The following is a 19,592-nucleotide window of genomic DNA, read 5'->3' on the forward strand; positions in this document are numbered from 1 at the left end:
GGTGAAGCCTGTGTTCAGCTGCTGACAATGAAACAAATGATGGAGCGTGTTCACGTTTTATACCGGCAGTAATAACAGTGTTGGTCTGAGCAGTGTCACAAAGTGTTGAACACAGTTGGCTCTAAGTTAATAGTTACATCATTTCCCTACTGACATCCTTTCTTCTTCCAGGCTTAATAATTACCTGGAGCTGTCTTACATTGTTATTATAAGTGAGTGTAGGTATAGTGAAGTGATAACTCGTTAATAATCCTACAGCAGGAACAACCCATTGCTTCAGGTTATGATTTTTGCTTCTTAGATGAAGTGATCAACATGTCTATACTCTGCTTTATGAAGGAACAACACTTTTCTCTACAGTCTCCAATGGAAAGAGCATTCAACTTCAACTTTAATTAGACCTAGTGGATAAACCGTCATTGTGAATCTATTTCACACCAATCACAGGCCTAAAATATACAGTGGATAAATATCAGCTGTAAGATGAAGGATTTACAGTTGATGTCCTGAAACTCTCCTTGAAGTTTCACCATCTGAAGCATGTATATAAAATAACAAAAATACAGATAAAAAGTCAGATCAGAGACTATGAAACTACTTTAAAATCTCCTCTCAGACTTTGGTGGTTCACTTCCATCAAAAGTGTAATGGATTAATTAAAAAATTCAACACTAAACATTTTATACAGACTTACTGTGTGATGCCTACAACACTGAAACATCAATTGTCTCTGTCTGGGTGTTTAGTGGTAAGTGATGCCAGACTGTTATCCTCGACTTGGTAGATCAAATTATAAACTACTATTTAAAAAGAACAAATTGTTGGAGATTGAATTCCACACACAGCTACAGTGTGTGTTTGTGTGTGTGTGTGTGTGTGCGTATTTGTGTAACTTTACTCCTGTGACTTTTAGTTAAAGCGCTTGTTTACAGTTTGTCTCCTGTGAGGACATTTGTCAAGCTGATATTACAGCTGAAGTTACATTCGGAAGACACAGGGGTTGAAACTAGACACTTGCGGCGTTCAAGATTAAACCACAATTATGAACATACACACTTACTCACCCACACACACACACGCGCACACAGAAACCTAAGCTCACACATACAGAGTGAAACCTAACACACCAAACAATGTGTAATTGTAAATCAATAAACAATTACAGTAGTACCATGATAGCACACTGCTTACTGACCACAAATCCCTCGCCGCAGACTGTGTCTCCATCTTCCTGTTGTTGTTAGATTGCTGAGGAGACGACTGACACCTCATGTGTGGACATGATAAAACCTAATATGTTTGTTGATCGGTGGTTTTTACACGTCAGGTTAACTGCAGAACATATGTTCATACTGTGTACTTGGGCAAACATAATATTCTAGTTATCATGTTCCTCATCTGAGGGGATTTCATATGATGTCGTTCTTTTCTTTCACGAGGGACATTTGATTCACTTCAGAGCAAGAAGCTCAATGTGCAGTTGTTATTCTGCTTGATTGCATATTTGTAATGTAGTGATAATGTAAAGTGTTTGAGTCCACAAAACCCTTCTGGAGTCTCAGGGGTAAACAGAGATACAGCCAAATCCAATACAGTGGGAGCAAATAGTGGCCACTTCTTCAAATGTAAGAAAAACATTAAATGAGTCAATACTGCTCCTGTGGTGTCATCCAAGTCTCATAAGCTCCGAAATTCATATTTGGAGTCATTTACACTGTTTTTTTTAGCCTAAACTGTTATCCTACTTTGGAGCCATGTTCACGTTTGCAGTAGTATCGCTAGTTCCTGTAGCATCGCAAATTTCTGTAGCGGACATTTAAAAACATGGTGTAAATGATGAGACCGGTTAATTCAAATGTATTGAATTTGTTGTTTAACCCTGAAACTCCAAAAGTGTTTTGTGGACGCAAACAGCTCAACCACCCCTCCATCGGCATAGTGGTGATGATAGATGAATGTGAATTTACATTTTTCGGTGAACTTAATTAACTATTAATAATGCAAAGATGTTTAAATGAAAACAGCCCTAATGTAGAGCACTAAGATCAAGTGAATATGTAAGCAGAATGCAGAACATTTCTGATTCCATATCTGATCTGAATCTATGTAAATGCACCTCGGTGATAAACTGGCCAATCAGCCGTGTTGGAGATATGATTATATGGAATAACAGTGTTTCTAAGACAATGGCAAAAACACAAGTTGGTGGTAGTAAAATCCTCCTCTAAAGAGATGCATGATGCTGCACTGTTCCCTCTATTGCCTAAATGTTTTTTATACGAATATGTGCATATTAATAGCTACAGAGGATATAAGTGAAATGCTTGATAAAACATCTCAACCTCCCATTACAATAAACACTTCACTCTTCTAAATTCTGTTAATAAACCCTGCTCTGAGTTCTGGGACCACAGTGAACTGATGTAAACTGGAGGGAACACGTTGCCTTGGAGTTAGTGATGTAAAGTGGCTATAGGCTACACTTTGAGTGCACTTGGTTTCAACCATCATCTGTTCCTGCTTGTACTGTAACGATGGATACACACACATACATTAACTAAATACTGAGGAGAAGGTCATCACATGATGATTAGGTAACAGCTTATCCTTATAAAAAGGTGCTTTGATGGTTTCTAAGCGGATTCATTGATTTTTTTTACCAAAGATGAAATGTGCCTATTTCGAAAATATGTGTGAAAGAAAAACCCACATTTGTAGAAGTGCATTGATTGGTCCACAGAAACAAACAAAATATGGTATTTCATACTGTGGCATTATATTACGAAAAGCTTGTCCTGCTGAAGCAGAAAAACACAAAATCTATACAAACTCCACAGCCACTGATCTGTAGCCAGTCGTGACCTCAGTCGTAAAAGAATCATCTTCTTTCATCTCTTCAGGAGCGGATAGAAGAAAAAGCAGACAACACACTGAACACATGCTATTCCGCTCTCATTTAGATGAAGACAAGATTTAGTCAAATTCACACATCTTTATAAGACAGGACAAAATGGAAAAGGAGATCGTCGGATTGTTTGAAGACATTTTCTTAAGAGAGTCACATTAATACAAAGATCTATCATGGAATACCAGTATTTTATATACTGCAATTGTTATACCACATTTTTATATTCTGTAACATGTGTACATTGTAATATGCCAACTTTGCTTCAAAAAGTGTTCAGTTAGTTCATCCAAGAAAGAAAAAAAGAAAGAATGTTCTAAACAATATTCAACTCACCATGAAAGGATTACAATACCCTGCAAATGCTCACAGTCTGTGTCATAATGTCTTTAAGCATTTATCTTTACCACGAGAGAACACACAAAAACTCAATGCTTTGGGTAACTCATTGGATTTGATACTGTCTTTCATATAAAACACTTGAAATAACTGAATGCTCATTAATGATTTACATAGTCCCAAGGGGGAACAGAGACAACACTGTGATACTGTGAGAATCCATATCAAGATAATAGGGAAGAGATGTGAAGAGTTCCACTGCAAAACATTAGATATCCAGATACATCATAAAATATTTGTTTTGCCTGAGGTTTGTCATTAATGTCAGAGAAATCTATAAGATCCCTTCTGTAAAAAATGTACTAATTTTGTTGACGGAGCACTAAATGACCAATGGTTCGTTGAAACTAATAACATTTGGTTTTACTTTTTGGATAATCTTTTTTTCTCCAGTTAAGCTTTTTTTTTTGGGGGGGGGGGGGGGGGTGGGGGGGGGTCACATTTTGGAACAAAACTCTTCATGTTTTCCAGTTCAGAAAATTGGAATACGCACAGCAATGCATTTAGCTGATCCACTTCAGTAATGATTATTTTTGACGTGACGTCCATAAATTAACAAGAGTCTCTACCTGCTTCAGTGGCGCCTCTCTGGTTAACAGGAGAGGTTTTTATCAAAGCAAAGGATGGGCGTGAAACCTCATCATCGCTAAACATGCAAAGGCCACGAGTGCAAGGAAGAAAACGTGTGAATGGGAGTCACAAACAGTTAATAAAGATTATTAGGGTAATAAAATAAAGTAATGTTTTCATTTAGTTGTTTGAAATGAAATGTGAGAGATGAAGCCTTTGTTTTTCTTGCCATGGATTGTGAATTGGCAGGATACTGATCATAACCAATCAAACAGTAGTTCAACATAATGGAAAATACATTATTTAGTTTTGTCGCCTAAAGTTCAATGAGAAAAACAACACTACTCAAATGGCTATGGGGTAAATAGGAATTCCTAATAGCTGCTTAGCTGAGGACAGACTGAAAACGAGGGGACAGTAAACCTGCCTCTGTCCGAATGCTAACATTAGCGTGTTAGCGTGGCTAAAACCCACGGATTTACATCTTATTTATTTAGGGAGAAAGTTGGCAGCCTTGTGGTGACATTGTTACTTTTAAAACTCTTTACATTAGGCTGTTGTAGGTTAAACAAACATAATATAAAGAGCAATCATATCAGGGCTAGTCTGACTCAACCCAGTGACACTGGATATAAACCAGTTTCTCACGCAGCATTCTTCTTTACTTCGCTTTCTCCATCTGTTACCAATGTCAAAATCCCTTTCACTTTATGAAACAACGTCAACATTCAAGCAAACAACCTATAATCTGAAGATGCCCTATAGGTTTTTAGCTAGTTTCCTGAATATTTGGATTGTCCAATTACGCAGACAACATTCACCTTTTACTTTTTGTGTGTGTGTTTTCTTTGTGTGGACTCCATGTGTGGAAATGTTCCACAAGAACAACCTCTCCTTCCTCACACTATTTTTCAGGGACACTATCACTGCATCCTGGGGTCAGCAGCACCCAAGACACTTGTGATTATGACTGTTTTTTCCCCCAAGAGCAGAATGATAATGGTACAGCCCAGACCTATTTTCACAGTGCTGCGTCAGCACTGTGAAAATAGGTCTGGCGAAGCAGGACTATGTTCCAGCTAAGCTCTGTTACATTAGCTTCTGTAACTCATTCTAGTTTTTGTCTTTCTGAACAACACGATGAAGCCTGTGGTAACTGTCTATAGATAAATCATTGTCTACCCCAGCCGTGGCTGGTAGAAGTTCAAGCCACTGTAATTTCAGCAAACACCATGATTTCATCCCGATCAATTTCATTCACCAGCTTAGGCTGCTGAACTCACCCATGGACTTTTGGGAAATTATGTTGGGGTTGAGGCTCTGTTCAAATACAGGTCACTTGCCTTATCATAAATGGGTGTACATTTGAAAGATGAGTTCCTACTTCTGGATCAGAGCCTAGAAACTGTGATTTCCCCTCAGCTGTCTCAACCTGCTGATGTTAAAGGTGCTTTAGAGGTGGTGGTTGGCAGATTTTCTTCCCTTTGAAAGGAGCCAGACGAGCTATTTCCCTGCTCTAAAACTTTATGCAAAGTTAAGCTAACTCCTGGCTGTAGCTTCATATTGAGCTGACAGATTATAGGAGCAGTATCCAACTCTCAGCGAGAGAGTAAATAATTGCATTTTCTCAAAATGTCGAACCGTTTCTTTCCCTTACAGATTCCCGTAGCCTGTGTATGCAGGGGGCACACCTGTGCCTCACAAATGATTTATAATCTCAGCTACAAAAATGTTTTCTTTAGAGTGGAAAAGCAGTTTTATACCATAAAGCCTGAAAAATGACAGGATGGTTTCTCAAAGCGTGTGTATGTGTTGTGGGCTGTGGTGTGAATGAATTGGATAAGTGAGCATGAGGTTTCCTAACCTCTTTGGAAAAGTGTTGTATTGAACCATGGCTCCAAGTCGTGTTCTCCAAAGTCTGTGATTCAGCGTCAGTGGGCTTTTCAAAATCTATTCACCTTCAGCACATACGACAACTTACCAGCACTGACACAGGTAACTGCCGAGAGAAATCTCCTCTAGTTTAAGATGAAAACAATTACCATAGCTTTAAACTTTAGCCACCCAGATCACAGTCAGAAAAAGAACTAAAATAACGTCCGAAAAAATAAGTTAACATAATTTTGACACATAGAATTTTACAATATGTACATTATATTTAAATTAAAATAGATTTGTCAGTTGTCTGATTGGGTAGGTCCTTTACGGAGTGCTCCTTTTTTTCAAACCATCCAGTTTAATTCCACAGAAGCAGAGTTTCCATTAAAAGCTCAGCCGTCCAATCAGAGTGCAAGTAAGGCTTCCATCATCAAGTCCCTGCCAATAGTTGGTCAGTGGCATCGTCAAACAGGGCCGAGCCCTTAGCAACAAACATGACAGACCTTCCAACACCTTGACAAAAAGAAATAAATATAAAATATATGTAATATTTCTATATATATATTCATAAAACCAAACCCAGGATAGATTTTAACTCTGATGTGTTCTCTCTATAGTAGAATCAAACTGTGGCCATTTTCCTATTGCCAGTCTACATTGCTTCCCTTTTGTCTCCATTTTTGTGTATTTTTGCAGTTTTTTAAGGGGAAAAAAAGTTTTCTTCAAACCTGTACATCTTATACGTAAGTAAACAAAATGTAAAAGTGCGTGTTTTTTTTTGTTATTTTTTTTGGAATACGTTTTATCCACTATATCCAAAAGTGTTGCAGGCACTTAAGTCCTTCCCAAACATTGTAGATGTTTTTCGACAGTGGAGCAGGTTGGTTTGGTTATTCCTGGGTTCGTGTGTGTCGGTCTGTCCGTATGTCTCTGTCCATCTGTCTGTCTGGCGAGGAACGGGCCATCCGCGGCTGCTGCTAGCCCAGGATGTCCAGGTAGACCGGCGTGGCTTTTCCCATGGCGAACAGGACCTTCTGTATATCCTTAATGTTCAGTCGCTGCTGCGGTTCCCTCTGCCAGCAGCCCAGCATGATGTCATACACCTCCTTAGGACAAATCCGTGCCCTATCCAGAACCCGACCCTGGGTTATGCACTCAATAACCTGCAGAGGAGAGAGGGCAGTGGAGTGAGACAGACGATTTTCACTGACTGATTGCTTTGGTTTGCTCATAATGAGAAAGCAGTGACACTGAGGAGACTGTCCTCTGAGCTTTGAACTAATGAAACTGAGATGAAAGAAATAAACAGAATGCATTCAGTCTTAAATCTGTGCAATGTTCAGGCAAGACAAGATCTTTCTCCCTGTCCCACAACACAAAATAATAATAACAGCGAATATATGTGAGGATGGAGGTTTGAGATGTTTTTAATAAGGTAATTAATCTTTGTTTTTGTCAGACTTGAGCACTTATCAGCTAAGTAACTCACTGCTGCTGTGACAGTTTGACTGCATTACTTAGGTCGTTTACAGGCCAAGGTCTCTTAGAAGAATGGACATGCATCTATATGTTATTAAGGACGATGGCGGCCCAAAAAATGTACGAAAAAATGTGAAAATGTTGTGTATACAACAAATCAATGTAGACTGTATAGACAGTAATATATTTTAGGGTGTACAAAAATTACAAAGTCAACTGAAAAGGAAAAACAGCCACAAACGATGGTGCCTGGCTATTTCATGCTCTTGTAATCTAGCAGCACAACAACACAGAGACAGAACTAAGCATATCGGTTACTATCTGAAGCCTAATTTCTGGAAAGACTGTACAACAAACCTAATTTGTGTTTAAATAAACATGACTTTACTGTGGTTTACACTCAAAGACAGTCAACCAAACTGAGACTACACAAAATATTAAAACAAACCTCTGAGGAATCATTGTTTCTTCTCTTCACCAAGGTAAACCCCCTACGCTTTTGTTCAAGTTTATTATTATTATTTAGTCAGTCATATAGACAGGCTGGTTCCAGACTGAGCTGTTAGAGGATCAGCTCTTGCAAAGTAACCTGGAGGCTCTTTGCATAAATTCGCAGGTCATAAAATATTACATCCAGCCGATGGTAAAGGCTGCAGCCGACAATATACTCAGGCGACTCCGGATAAAACACGACTTACGGTGCAATCCAGCTCTTTTAATGCAGCACTGATTTTGTTTGCTGCGGAAAACTTTTCTGATAATTTCACAACTCACCAGGTGATAGGGCTGTGGTTATAGATTATGTGGGCAATTTATTTTCCTGCACTGTCTATTACAGTGTTGCACAATTATAATGCTCCCTCTGACACTACCTACCATTTCCAGTCAGTCAACAAATGGCAAGGTGCTGACATAGGGTTGAGATTAAAATAAATAATGAGCATTTCCAATCATTGCACTAACTCATTCAGCATGTACTATTGGTCCATATACGTCATGATCTAAAGAGTTTTCTCTTTTGATTTGTCTTTGTTGACGTAGGCTTTAGTTTTTCTTTTTCGTGGCCCAACATTTGTATATAATAATAATGATAATGTAAAATTAACCCTTTTCCTTCATATATTTAAACTAAAATTAAGAGAGATATTGAAGGCATCATCCTTTGGCACATTTGACGATGGTGACAAAAAACTGTAAAAAGATCATAATAAATTAGACCAAATATACAGCCTGCTTTATATTATATGTTACCATTTGCTTTTCTTTGTCATTCACAGATACTACTAGTGATACAGTTAGACCCTGGAAAGTTCTAACTCCCTGCTTCAACATAGTGAAAAGTACTGTGAGCACCAAACACATAAATAGACTATTTGAAACAGATGAGGTCTGCGATACTCTGAAGGTATTATTTTCTGTAAATGACTTTTGAAACAAAAAATCACATCTGCGTCTCCAGGACCTCAAACTGGTTACTAGGATTCCACTACTTGATTTTAAAGCAGTATGGCTCGCATCAGTTTGGACTGTGTCCATATAGAAAAAAATATTTTGTGCGATGTCTGCTGAATGTGATCATGGAAACACGTAGTTGAAAGACTGACATCAAAATGGTGACCACTGGATAAATAAAAATCTAAGCTACTGATTGTGTGAATGTTGGCCAGCAAGGATTTTAGGACCAGAAGTGCCGATAGCTTGAGGGTGCACAATCAAGAAAATGTGTATGAAATGTCTTTTAAACTTCAAATATATCATTACTGAATGCAAATAGACAAGGGAAAAGAAAGACAAGGTCATGAATTATCACCCTCGTCATATGATCACAAAACACAGCTCGACTCCAGGCCTCTCACTTAACAACCGCTCAGACGGACGCCCAGCACTGAGCTGCAGGCACATGTGACAGACTGGATTGTGATCCACGGTGACTGAGAAGCCCAGGCACGAGATGCAACATCTTTTACTACGACTACAAATACAATATGTGAACATATACTGCACCGTATAGCATTCTCTCCTTGTTTCCTGTGAACGGCTTTGAGATTATTACATTTTTCTTTCTCTACCTGTCTCCCAGTGTCACGTATATGCTCTGTATCAGCTTGTTCCAGCTCAAAGTGAAAGACACAAACCTCCACTCCACGTTTTTACGGCTGTGCTGTTATGTTCTCCATGTCTAGAACGTCATTTTGTACAAGTTTCCCCCTGTAATTCACATATTATATCTTTGGAACCTCCAGTGAAATCTAGTGAGGTGCTGTTGGTTTGAACAGAGTCTGGAAACATAGCAGTTTGCCTGTAAAAGTCAACAGTGCAGCTCTGTGCAGAAGAATGTGAGGACAGAGCCTAGAGGAGAACCGGGCTTGTTTGTTTTGACAGTTTCCACGTAATAATTTATGATCGTCACAGATTCCTTTTTTTCTAATGCTTAGAGTAATGTGTAACTTAGTAATATGATGATAATAAGCACAATATTCCAATCTAAAGCAACCTGAAGACAAACTGACATTGGATAAACAGACGGTGGATCTACCCTTCTGACAAAGCACTGTTCACAGCGTCATGACATTTTAGTAAAGTCACTTCATCAGTAATTTAAATTGTCCCAAAACTCCTCGTCCTCACGAGTCATATAAATGTGGAAATGTTCGTTTGTGTCCTGCCCGTGAACATATTGATGATTCAATTGAAATACACAAAAGTGCTGCGTGTGCCACATGCCAGGTAATTCTTTTAGGTCAATTTAATTTTCTCAATATGCCCGCTTTACAAGAGTAATCCTAATTAAATTGTATTGATTCAAAGCAGAGCCTCCAATGAAAAAAACAAACCAATCATGGCGGTTATGTAACACAGCATCTTGTCTGAAGGCTAAGCGGAAGCAATTTATCACCTCGTAGGGCCGACATGAGCTTCGGAGAGGGAAGAGAAACACCACGATGGTGGTAGGAGATCCAGAATGGAGACATTCGTGGAAATCTACGATTAAAAAGCTTGTGTTTTTAATTCCGATGAAGCAAGGGGAAGTATTTTCTCACCCAAGATGCTCAATGAGAGAGGAGCAATCTGCTCAGTTACATCCTACTTCTTTCATTCTTTAATAAGGCAAGGTTAAATATACCGTCTGTAGGTGTTTGTAATAAACACCTTTACTCTCTAATTTCAAAATGGAAAATAAGATTACAATATTTCCCAGTGGATAATCTGGAGCCATACTTTTCACTATGTGCCTTACGGCCTGCAGCACAGCCTTTCATATATGTATAATGTTTATGAACAACATGCTTCAGGCTCTTTGTACCTCGTTGTTACCCAGCTGAAACCAAGGCTGCTTCCCATAAGTAAAGATCTCCCACAGAATGACTCCAAAGCTCCAGACGTCGCTTTCCGTGGAGAATTTCCGGTACATGATGCTCTCTGGAGGCATCCAGCGAATAGGTAGCATGGTGTGTCCTCCAACCTGAGAATGAGAGAAGAGAGGATGGAGTTCAAAACACAGATTAGGAAATGTAGTCATCAACACAACTCCCAGGCGTGGGGATTAACTGTCCTCATATGTAAGTGATACAATAGGCTTAGCGTCTCATGAATGTATGCTGCGCTGCTGGATGGAGACACTTATGCGACACAGGAAAACGCTGATTTATCTACCCGCTCTGTGTGTATTGAATCATGGGATGTGAAATTCCTCAGGTTATGGAATTAAAGCGTCCCTTTGTTCTTGATGAAAACAGCAATCTGTGGTCGCTTCTCTGCAGACGTCTCAGGCATCAGACGGAGGATCAAAAGCTTTCAGAGCATGGAATCGAATATATTCTAATTAGTTTTAATGTAAGACCCCTTCAGAGAAGGGGTTAAGGAAACAGCTCATTGGACTGTATGCTCACATGCATTATCATGGTAAAAGAGTTCAAATAGCTGCTAATGTAAATGCCTGATTTCTGTTTTTTCCCGCTCACCTTGTGCATTCAAAAGCATGTTTGCACTAAGTGAGGTTACAGCCGAGTCACCAGAGATCTCAACAGGAAGCTCTTTAAAGTCTGCAAACCAGCAGAACATGAAATGAAGTCCCTTCACTGTAAACCCAATGAGGCTGGATATGAATCAATTGAACAATCATCCATTAATCTTCCTTGCTCTCAGTTTCCATTAGCAGACATTGTTTTAAAATCGATTACATCTATTTCCCATTCACGTCAGTGACGCTGATCAGCTGGACATGACTGATGTCGGAAAGAGCAGCAAAGTATTGCAAAATTCAGCTCAGGAGCCTCACAGTCTTAATTAAAGTGATAATGAAGCTCTGGAGTCAAGGTTCACTATTGACTTATCACGCTATTAACATGCTGCTGTGATTTGATGTGGAGGCTGCTGGTGCTAGAGACACTGGAAGCTTCCCCTGGTCTCTGCCAACTGTCGCTGTACCTATTTTCTGTCCTAATAGAATAACATAAGAGATGTCTGTTTAACTGTAAAATCTCCATAAACAATATACAGCTATCTGTTATAGAACAGAGACTGTACAGTATAAACTGTATATGTAAAAATGCAGTGGTAACAACAAAAAGTTGGTACAAATGTAATATTACAATTAAAAAAAAAAGAATACATTGACATTTCATAAACAGATAATCGGATTTGAAACACAGTATGCAATCTAATACAAGGCAGGCTACAAACAAACAAACAAAAATGGATATGATCAATTCAACACTGGAGATATAATGGAAGGTACCACTTTTAATACGGCATTTGTTTTCCTATCACTCCCTGTTGTCATCACTTATCTGTCATCTAGTTTACATTTTCACATTGATATGGGCCAATCTCAATATGTTTTCCATCCATCCATACATCCAAGCTCATTGCCTATACATCAGGACCAAACCAAACCTAATGCAGAGTCCCACACCGTAAGCTCTGACATCATGATTAGGAAGACGCCCTCTTGTCCTGTGGCTGCACTTCTGGGTTACAACACAATAATTTCATTCATTCAATCACAAGCTCTTCCCCCAAATCAATTAACCAGATCCAACATCTGTGTGTCTTCAGCTGGGAGGCATTTAATAAAATTTGATTTCAAACCCCCCCACTAAAATCATACTAATTACCTCCTAGTTGCATAGTGCACTCATTTAAAGTGTTCCGTTGAAAGACAAATACTTTTAATGTAGGTTATAACATGATAAGGTTGTCATGCTCTAATATTCAGTAGACACGTAATTTTCCTACATAGCCATTCTTGCAGCTCTTCTTTTCAGCCTCTGTCTGAAACACTTGGTTTTAGTTCCTGTCTCTTTAAGGCTCCCCGCCTGATAAAGCCTGGTCTGCTTTGATTGGCGAGCTGGCCCACTCTGTTGTGACTTGTCAACCACTTCCAGCCCGAGTAGGAAGTGTCGGCCTCTGCCTTTGCTTTCTTAGAAAGTGTGCAAGGCAAGTCGCTGTAACGTGCAATATATAAATGTTGGGCATCATGATGACAGTGTTATCTCCTTCCTTGTAAACAAGATTGTGGTTGACCATTTCAATGAACATTTTCATGCTTACAAAGTATTTGAAAGTAATGACAAAGATATATTTAAAGCAGATAGTCTTGTGATTTATAAGCCCTTCGACTTACAAAGTGCTTATGGTGGAGATGAGAGCCAATATATTGTGCCATTATTTTCTCTGTAAATGTTAAAGTCGTGCCTGATCTTATTGTGCTAATTTCTATGGTGCTGGGAAGTTATTTATTTTTGAATAAAAAAAAAAAAGATAATGTTTGATTTTATTACTTGATCACTGTTGCTGGTCAACACATTTGAACTTATGATGCAACTGTAAAGAGTGTGTTGTGTATTTTAACTTTCTGTAGCCTTGCCGGTGACTACAAGAATTTTCAGGTTTGGTGACTTGTATGTTAGGCTAGTAAACGTAGAATGCACTTTTATTGTATTGTAAAACAAAACAATAAATGTTAATTAACACATTAGTGAAATGAAATAACATGATTTTAGTGTTAAAAATACACTTTAATTTGTCATAAAATAACACTATGTATGTTAAACACTCAAAGTGAAAGGGAATAACACAATTTAGAGTTAAAGGTACACTTATGTAGTGTCATAAAATAACACCAAGGGTGTCAAATATTTATCACTATTAAAGAGATAAAATATTAACACTTTTCAAAGTGTAATTTTAACTCAGAATCCATGAGGATTGTATAAACTCAGAAAAAGTGTTAAATTTAACACTCTGTGAGTTGAATTAACACTCCAGATTTTGCTGTGACGGTGGTCTTTATAAATTGAAAGACCTTTTACGTACTCAAAGAAAAAACTTTAAAAGCATAATGTGCAGATTTTAAAAGAAACACTTTTATGCTCACATCAGCTTGTGGCTAAAGTTGGCCAACTTTGGATCAATATCATTGTGTATGTGACATTTTTGGATCAGTTTGCTGACTAAAGCTAGGGCATGAAAGAAATAACAACTCAATATTCACCACAGTGCACACAGTGGCATGCAGGAGTCAGCCCATGGTCATCTGAAATATATCCTCTGAAAAGAGGAGCTTTAAATAACTATGAGTTGCTGGTGTTACTACAAAACTCAGACAACCAATGACAGGACCTTGAAGAAGTCATATATTCTTCATAAACCTTATCCCAAAAAGCAAATGTTCTTTAAAGAACCCTGTCACCTCATATAGCAAAACCACAGGACACTTCATACCCTGTGGATATTGGATCTTCACTATGTTTCTTGGTGTTTTGTGTCATTTTGGACTTCAGAGCTCCTCGGTGTGAAACTTTGTCTTGAGTGTCTTGAAGTAGATAACTTGGGGCCATATGCCTTCCTTTCATTAGATACAAATCGATATTTGTCCATATGACCATTAGAGATGGTTTTCTACTAGAACACCTATATGCTGACTGTGGATCAAACTCACACTCCATTAACCTCCTTTTCACTTCCAGACCTCCCTCACTAAAAACACTTTTTATTTATCTCTCATCCATTTGAACAAGTAATGATATGAGCTGGAATAATCAAAACAACAAAAGTGTTGCACAAAAACACATTTTAAACACATGAAAGAACTAGAAAAGCATTTAGGACAGTACAGGACATTCCTACGTCAAGACCCAAGAGGCCCCTCGTGAAACCACATTTAAATTCATTAGATTAGACATGCTAATAAATATTAAACCTCTAAACAGGGCTGATTTAGTTTAACTTTTTCAATAAGAAATTTGGAAAAATGTGTAAAAAGGGCCCTATCTCACAATGTTAAAGAAGTGATTAAAACTTCCTGGATCTGCACCATAAGTGAAGTCAGTTCATTCCTGACCCACACCACATCTCTCCACCAAGTTTCATGGGAATCAAGTTTTTGCATAATCCTGCTAACTAACAGAGAGACAAACAAAACAATACTTGCTTGACGGCGATAATAATGAATTACTGGGTTTTTCTTTCTTATTTTATACATAAAATTGCAAAGTGTTGAATCCTTTTAGTTCTTAAGCAGTGTTTCCACTTTTTATAATCCAATTTAATTTCATCTTTTGTTTTTAACTAAAAGTCCTGAGGGTTTGCTGAGCATACGCTTATTTTTTCGCCAAATCCTACTTCACATTTGAACATTTAAACACATTCACACCTCAGGGCCGCCCAGTGCAACCACTGTCTTTTGTGAATCCCACCAGGGGTTAAGTGCTCATCGCAACTGCATCTCTGTGAAGTTGTAAAGTGAGGACAACACTTGTGGGCCATTCTCCCCAGATCCACTTGTCTCAATTCAGCTTTTCTATAATTTACCCAAGAGCATGTGGGACATTAAGAGAATCTCAACCACAGAAACATCCCGTAACTCCTAACGTTTTTCGCACACTCTCCTGTCAGCACCCTCTCAGACTGAGTCCTTTCCTAAATGGGTACAGTAGTATCTATCACCCTGGAAGACAGAAGACGCCGTTGGTGTTTTTCCTCAGTGGCAGGACGGATAAAGTCCTAATTCAGGTCAGCTTTTCTCTACATCTCAAACACGCAGTATTTAGTGAAAGTCCCAGAGGGAATTCTGTGGCATCGAAGGAGCCTGGCAGCAGCTCTCTCTTTTGCGCTCACCTTCAACCTCATTAACTGGGGTTCCCCTGCAAGCTGATGGCTAAATGAACACTGACTGGATACACCACCTGCTCTCATTAGACATGACACGTGCTAGTACTGTACACAACATTAAGCCAATATTGATGCAGAGACCAGTCGCCCCTGTTGCGCAAAACCTCTGTGCCGAGCCAAGCTAGGTGGGCTGAGAGGGAGGTGAAGGAGTTGGTGAGGGGCTGTATACCAATCTGTCCCCCTGAGGAGCCTTTTAAAGATTAAACAGAATTAATTAAGTTCCTGTTAGCCTAAATGACTTATCTGAGGTCCACCCTGCCCATTGTACGCAAGGCTGAACCTCATCAGATGCATGCTAATGATTCAACCACAGCTGTGGCGAGGGGCATTAAAGCCGCCCGACTCCCTGCTTCCCGAATGACTGCATGCTATCACCTTGGGTCTTTGTGACAAGGCCATGGCAATTAGCTTGGAACATGGGGGAAAAGGGGGGGAAAAGTCTGAAGACATAATAAAAATAAAATAATTGCCCTTGTAATTATCCTCATCTTTCTCACTCAATGTCACATCGAGAAGCCGGCAATGCTCTGCGGGGAGTGAGGAATGAGTCTGGGGCTTTTTTTTGTTGCTGTGTAAACTGGATTAGTGCTCTGCCTGTCCCACCGTGGCAGGAGAGTGATTGGATTAACGGCGTGGAGAGCACAGCAGCATGGCAGGAGGATAGATTACTGGCACAGTTGGGCTCTTCGACGGGCGCTCTGGGGCCGGCAGGGAGCCCTGGGAGGCCCCAGACACCTTAAAGGGCCCAGATAACCATCTAGATACACACTTTCTCTCCCCGCTCGAACCACACTGCTATCTCTGCTCTCCCAGCTCAAACAGCAGAGAACACAAGTTCACTTTTAGAGGCTATGATGTCCATTAAGTTTATACCTGCTGCGCTGCTGCCAAGTGGAGATAAAGTGGTATCTACTCTGGCTGCTGCATGCCGGTGGGTGGTGAAACTTTCTGAATGTTTTCTAAAAACACACGTACACACACACACACACACACACACACACACAAACACACAGCAATAATGCTATCATGCAATTTTCAATCCACACTTTCAGTATTTTGCTCTTGTACATTACTGTGTGTGTACAGGCGGCTCCATGTTGAGGCCGACTGTGTAACTGCCCTGTGAATGATACATCTTTAGCAGTGGAGCCCCGCGTCATGCTGTGAAATGTTGTCTTCTGGAACAGTGAGCAGCTTTCTACATGGGTCCACTTTTATTAAAACAAAACCATTAAACACTGTATTATATATGCAGAAATAAAACCAGAGCAATATGTAAATGTGCTCTCTTGCCAATGGTTAGAAGAGAAGATTATTTCACTTTGTTAATTAGTATAGGGCTAAATCCAACAGCCCATTAGTTTAGTTTAACAGTACATTACCACATTTTCTCTATAGGGAAGCTGGCTGCTCACCTCTGCTTACAGTCTTCACGTCATGCTAAGCTAACCAACTGCACCTAGTTGCTTCACAGTCACCACAAAGCCGTGGAAGTGGTATCGATCTTCTCATCCAACTCTACAACAAGGCGACTAGACATTTTTCCCTAAAATGTTGAGCTGGCTCAAAAGAATGCAGGGACAGTATTTTCTGGGCTCCACTGAAGGCACAGACATCCTCTGAGGTCAACGCAGCGTCTCCTCCATTCCAGAGATTTATTACTGCATAACAGAGTGATCATGTAAGACAGGAGTGGTAGGGCTAAGAGAGAAAAAACAAGACCCAAGGGGCGAGGTAGAACAGATTTTTTTTTATTCCTCCCTTCCTGCAGCAGTAATAAATATGGCCTGTGTACTCATTAGCACCAAGCTACATACAATTTTCAGGGGTTTTTGCTTGATAAATAATGCAGCAGCGGCGTGTCTGTTTGATCCTTGAAACTGAACAAACCTGGGGACCACTTCTCTTCAAAGCAATGCGGTGCAGGTAAGCAGAGGGCTCCTGGCAGAGTCACAGAGAACACGGAGTCCTTGAAACTGAATCATTAGATTATAACATTACAGCAATGTTTGATAGTTATTAGTCCCTAAATCAAAAAAAGCAGATGTTGGCCTCAAAACTATATCCATTTTTTCCCCAAATGTTGAGGATAAGCTTGTAATTGTTGCTGCCCTCTATAAGGTTAACTGGACACATGCTCTCCCTCAACACAGTCCTGCTTTACATTCTGAGCGTGCAGCACTCACTGAAATGAAGAACAGAACCCTGCCATTGCTAAATGAAAACACTCAATCTGCAAGCCATCCTCCAGAGGGAAAGTCTGAAGAGTGTTTAATATTCTGTGGCAAAAGAACAGGAAACTATGAGCCTCTGCGTTTAATCCTTCCACAAGAACCTACATCCTGTTCCTCATAATTTGGCTTTAATGATGTCTTTTCTCTCCTTGTCTTGAAGGACCAGACAGGAACATGTCTCCATATCTACAGCTTTTCCCCAACATTTTCATGCTATCAAAACATGACTTGACCATGAATTACATAAATCCAGTGAATTACTACAGCAAATCAGAGAGGAAAGCTTTCCTGGACTCCTGCTTTCTTTAGAACTAATGAATATTGTACAAATCTCACTGTTTTTTATGAGAAAACTGACAGACAGGAATTAGCTGTTGAGGGCCGTCAAATTTACTGCGATGCATATTGTACTGGTAATTCTCATTCCTGTCATTTAGAGGGCACGGTATACGAAAGAAACTTGTGACTAGGCTGTAAGAAAATCTTACAGAACATCTAATACTGATATTTGTGATCTGCAGGTTGACAGAGCTCCAGCATGAGCTCCTGCGTCTGCGCCACTTGTGAAAAGATGTCTGGTAAAAACAGTCTCTCACTCTTATTGTACCTTTAGAGTGCCGGCAGCTTTGGAGCATTCACTGTCATTTATATCTTCCTACACATGCATAATTCAGCACTCTGCAGGAAAACATTACCTGTTATATTGTGAGGCAGTGGTATAAGACACCTACAGGCACAAGTGCTGCCGTTGGCCTGTGTGGGATCTGCGTTTGTCTCTTTTGAAACAACACAAGAGCGTAGTCGGTGCAGGCGGAGCAGGAGGACGTGGCAGATAGATGTGATATAGGACAATATTCATCTCTCTCTTGAACATGTTCCCTCCTGCTGCAGGAGTCCCAGAGGGCAACAAGCGTCAATACGACTAGTCAGCGATGGGAGGATTGCGCTCTTGGCAGGGTGCTGCTATTTATAATCACTCAACACAGGGAAAGTGTCCAATACTGTTAGGAGGTCCTTATCTCAGGGCTCTGTCAATATTCCTCTGTGTAGGCGGGCGGTGATGCTATCACAACACAACACACCAAGCAGCGGCAGCTTCACAGAAATCATGCCGCACACACACATGCACACACACGCATGCACACTCCAAATTCCCGCTGACACATGGTCTCCATTACAAACCATTTATCTAGTTTGTGTTCAATCTAACATACAGATTTGCTAGAGCCATTCTCATTCTATCACTGCCGTATGTAAATGTTTTTGTGTGCGTGAGCGGAATCAGTAAATTATTCAATAAATTATTCAAATATCTGGAATTTCCTAAATAAATTCAGTTTGACAGAAGGAGCCATTCGAAGGAAGGAAAACATTTGCCTCAAAAAGACGAGTTATTTTCCTCGTGTCTTATGTGTAACCACAGGACTTGTTCTGTTGGACACATACACCCACACGTGCACCTGTAATTTAATGAAGCAGTTTCACTGGGTTTATTTAAACATTTGCTTGATTTTTTTTCCTCTGGCCACCTCCTTCCACCCTGTTTTTCGTTTCACTGCTGACTCCGCAGTTAGCCTGGGCAGAGTGTAACTACACACGGAGTCACCAGCTGTTTCTTTTCACCTGTGGTCGGAGGTTCACCTCACCCACCTACCCCCCCCCCCCCCCCCCCCCCCCACCCCCCAACCCGGTCTGCACAGACGCCATGACCGATCAGCAGGAGTCTCTGGCATAGTGTCAAGGACAAGATCCTTCATTGGCTTTCCGCTTAAGAATATTCCCTATGTGGGGTACTACGGGCGTATAGATGAGTTCTTCTATCTCATATCTCCCCGACACTCATTAATAAACTATATCTGCCCACACACTTATTTAATATGAGATTGTAGACAGATGTGAATTCAGAACAATTTCTTATTGGCTCAATCAGCTGTGACGAGGTCCTCAGGGTA

General features: G+C 39.9%; 1 protein-coding gene across 2 annotated transcripts in view; it reads right to left on the reverse strand.

Moving 5' to 3' along the window:
- Positions 1–3,718: 3,718 nt before the first annotated feature.
- ntrk3b (neurotrophic tyrosine kinase, receptor, type 3b) overlaps positions 3,719–19,592 on the reverse strand; it is a 159,281-nt gene continuing 143,407 nt past the window's right edge. For both annotated transcript variants that reach the window (XM_062389657.1, XM_062389652.1), the window contains 2 exons: positions 10,536–10,694; positions 3,719–6,915 (listed from right to left, as the gene is read on the reverse strand). In XM_062389657.1, the coding sequence (XP_062245641.1) occupies positions 6,730–6,915; positions 10,536–10,694 (345 nt within the window). In that variant the 3' untranslated portion in view covers positions 3,719–6,729. The remainder of the gene's footprint in view (positions 6,916–10,535; positions 10,695–19,592) is intronic.

The sequence above is a fragment of the Platichthys flesus genome, chromosome 1 (genome assembly GCF_949316205.1).
Source record: "Platichthys flesus chromosome 1, fPlaFle2.1, whole genome shotgun sequence".
NCBI classification, from domain to species: domain Eukaryota; kingdom Metazoa; phylum Chordata; class Actinopteri; order Pleuronectiformes; family Pleuronectidae; genus Platichthys; species Platichthys flesus.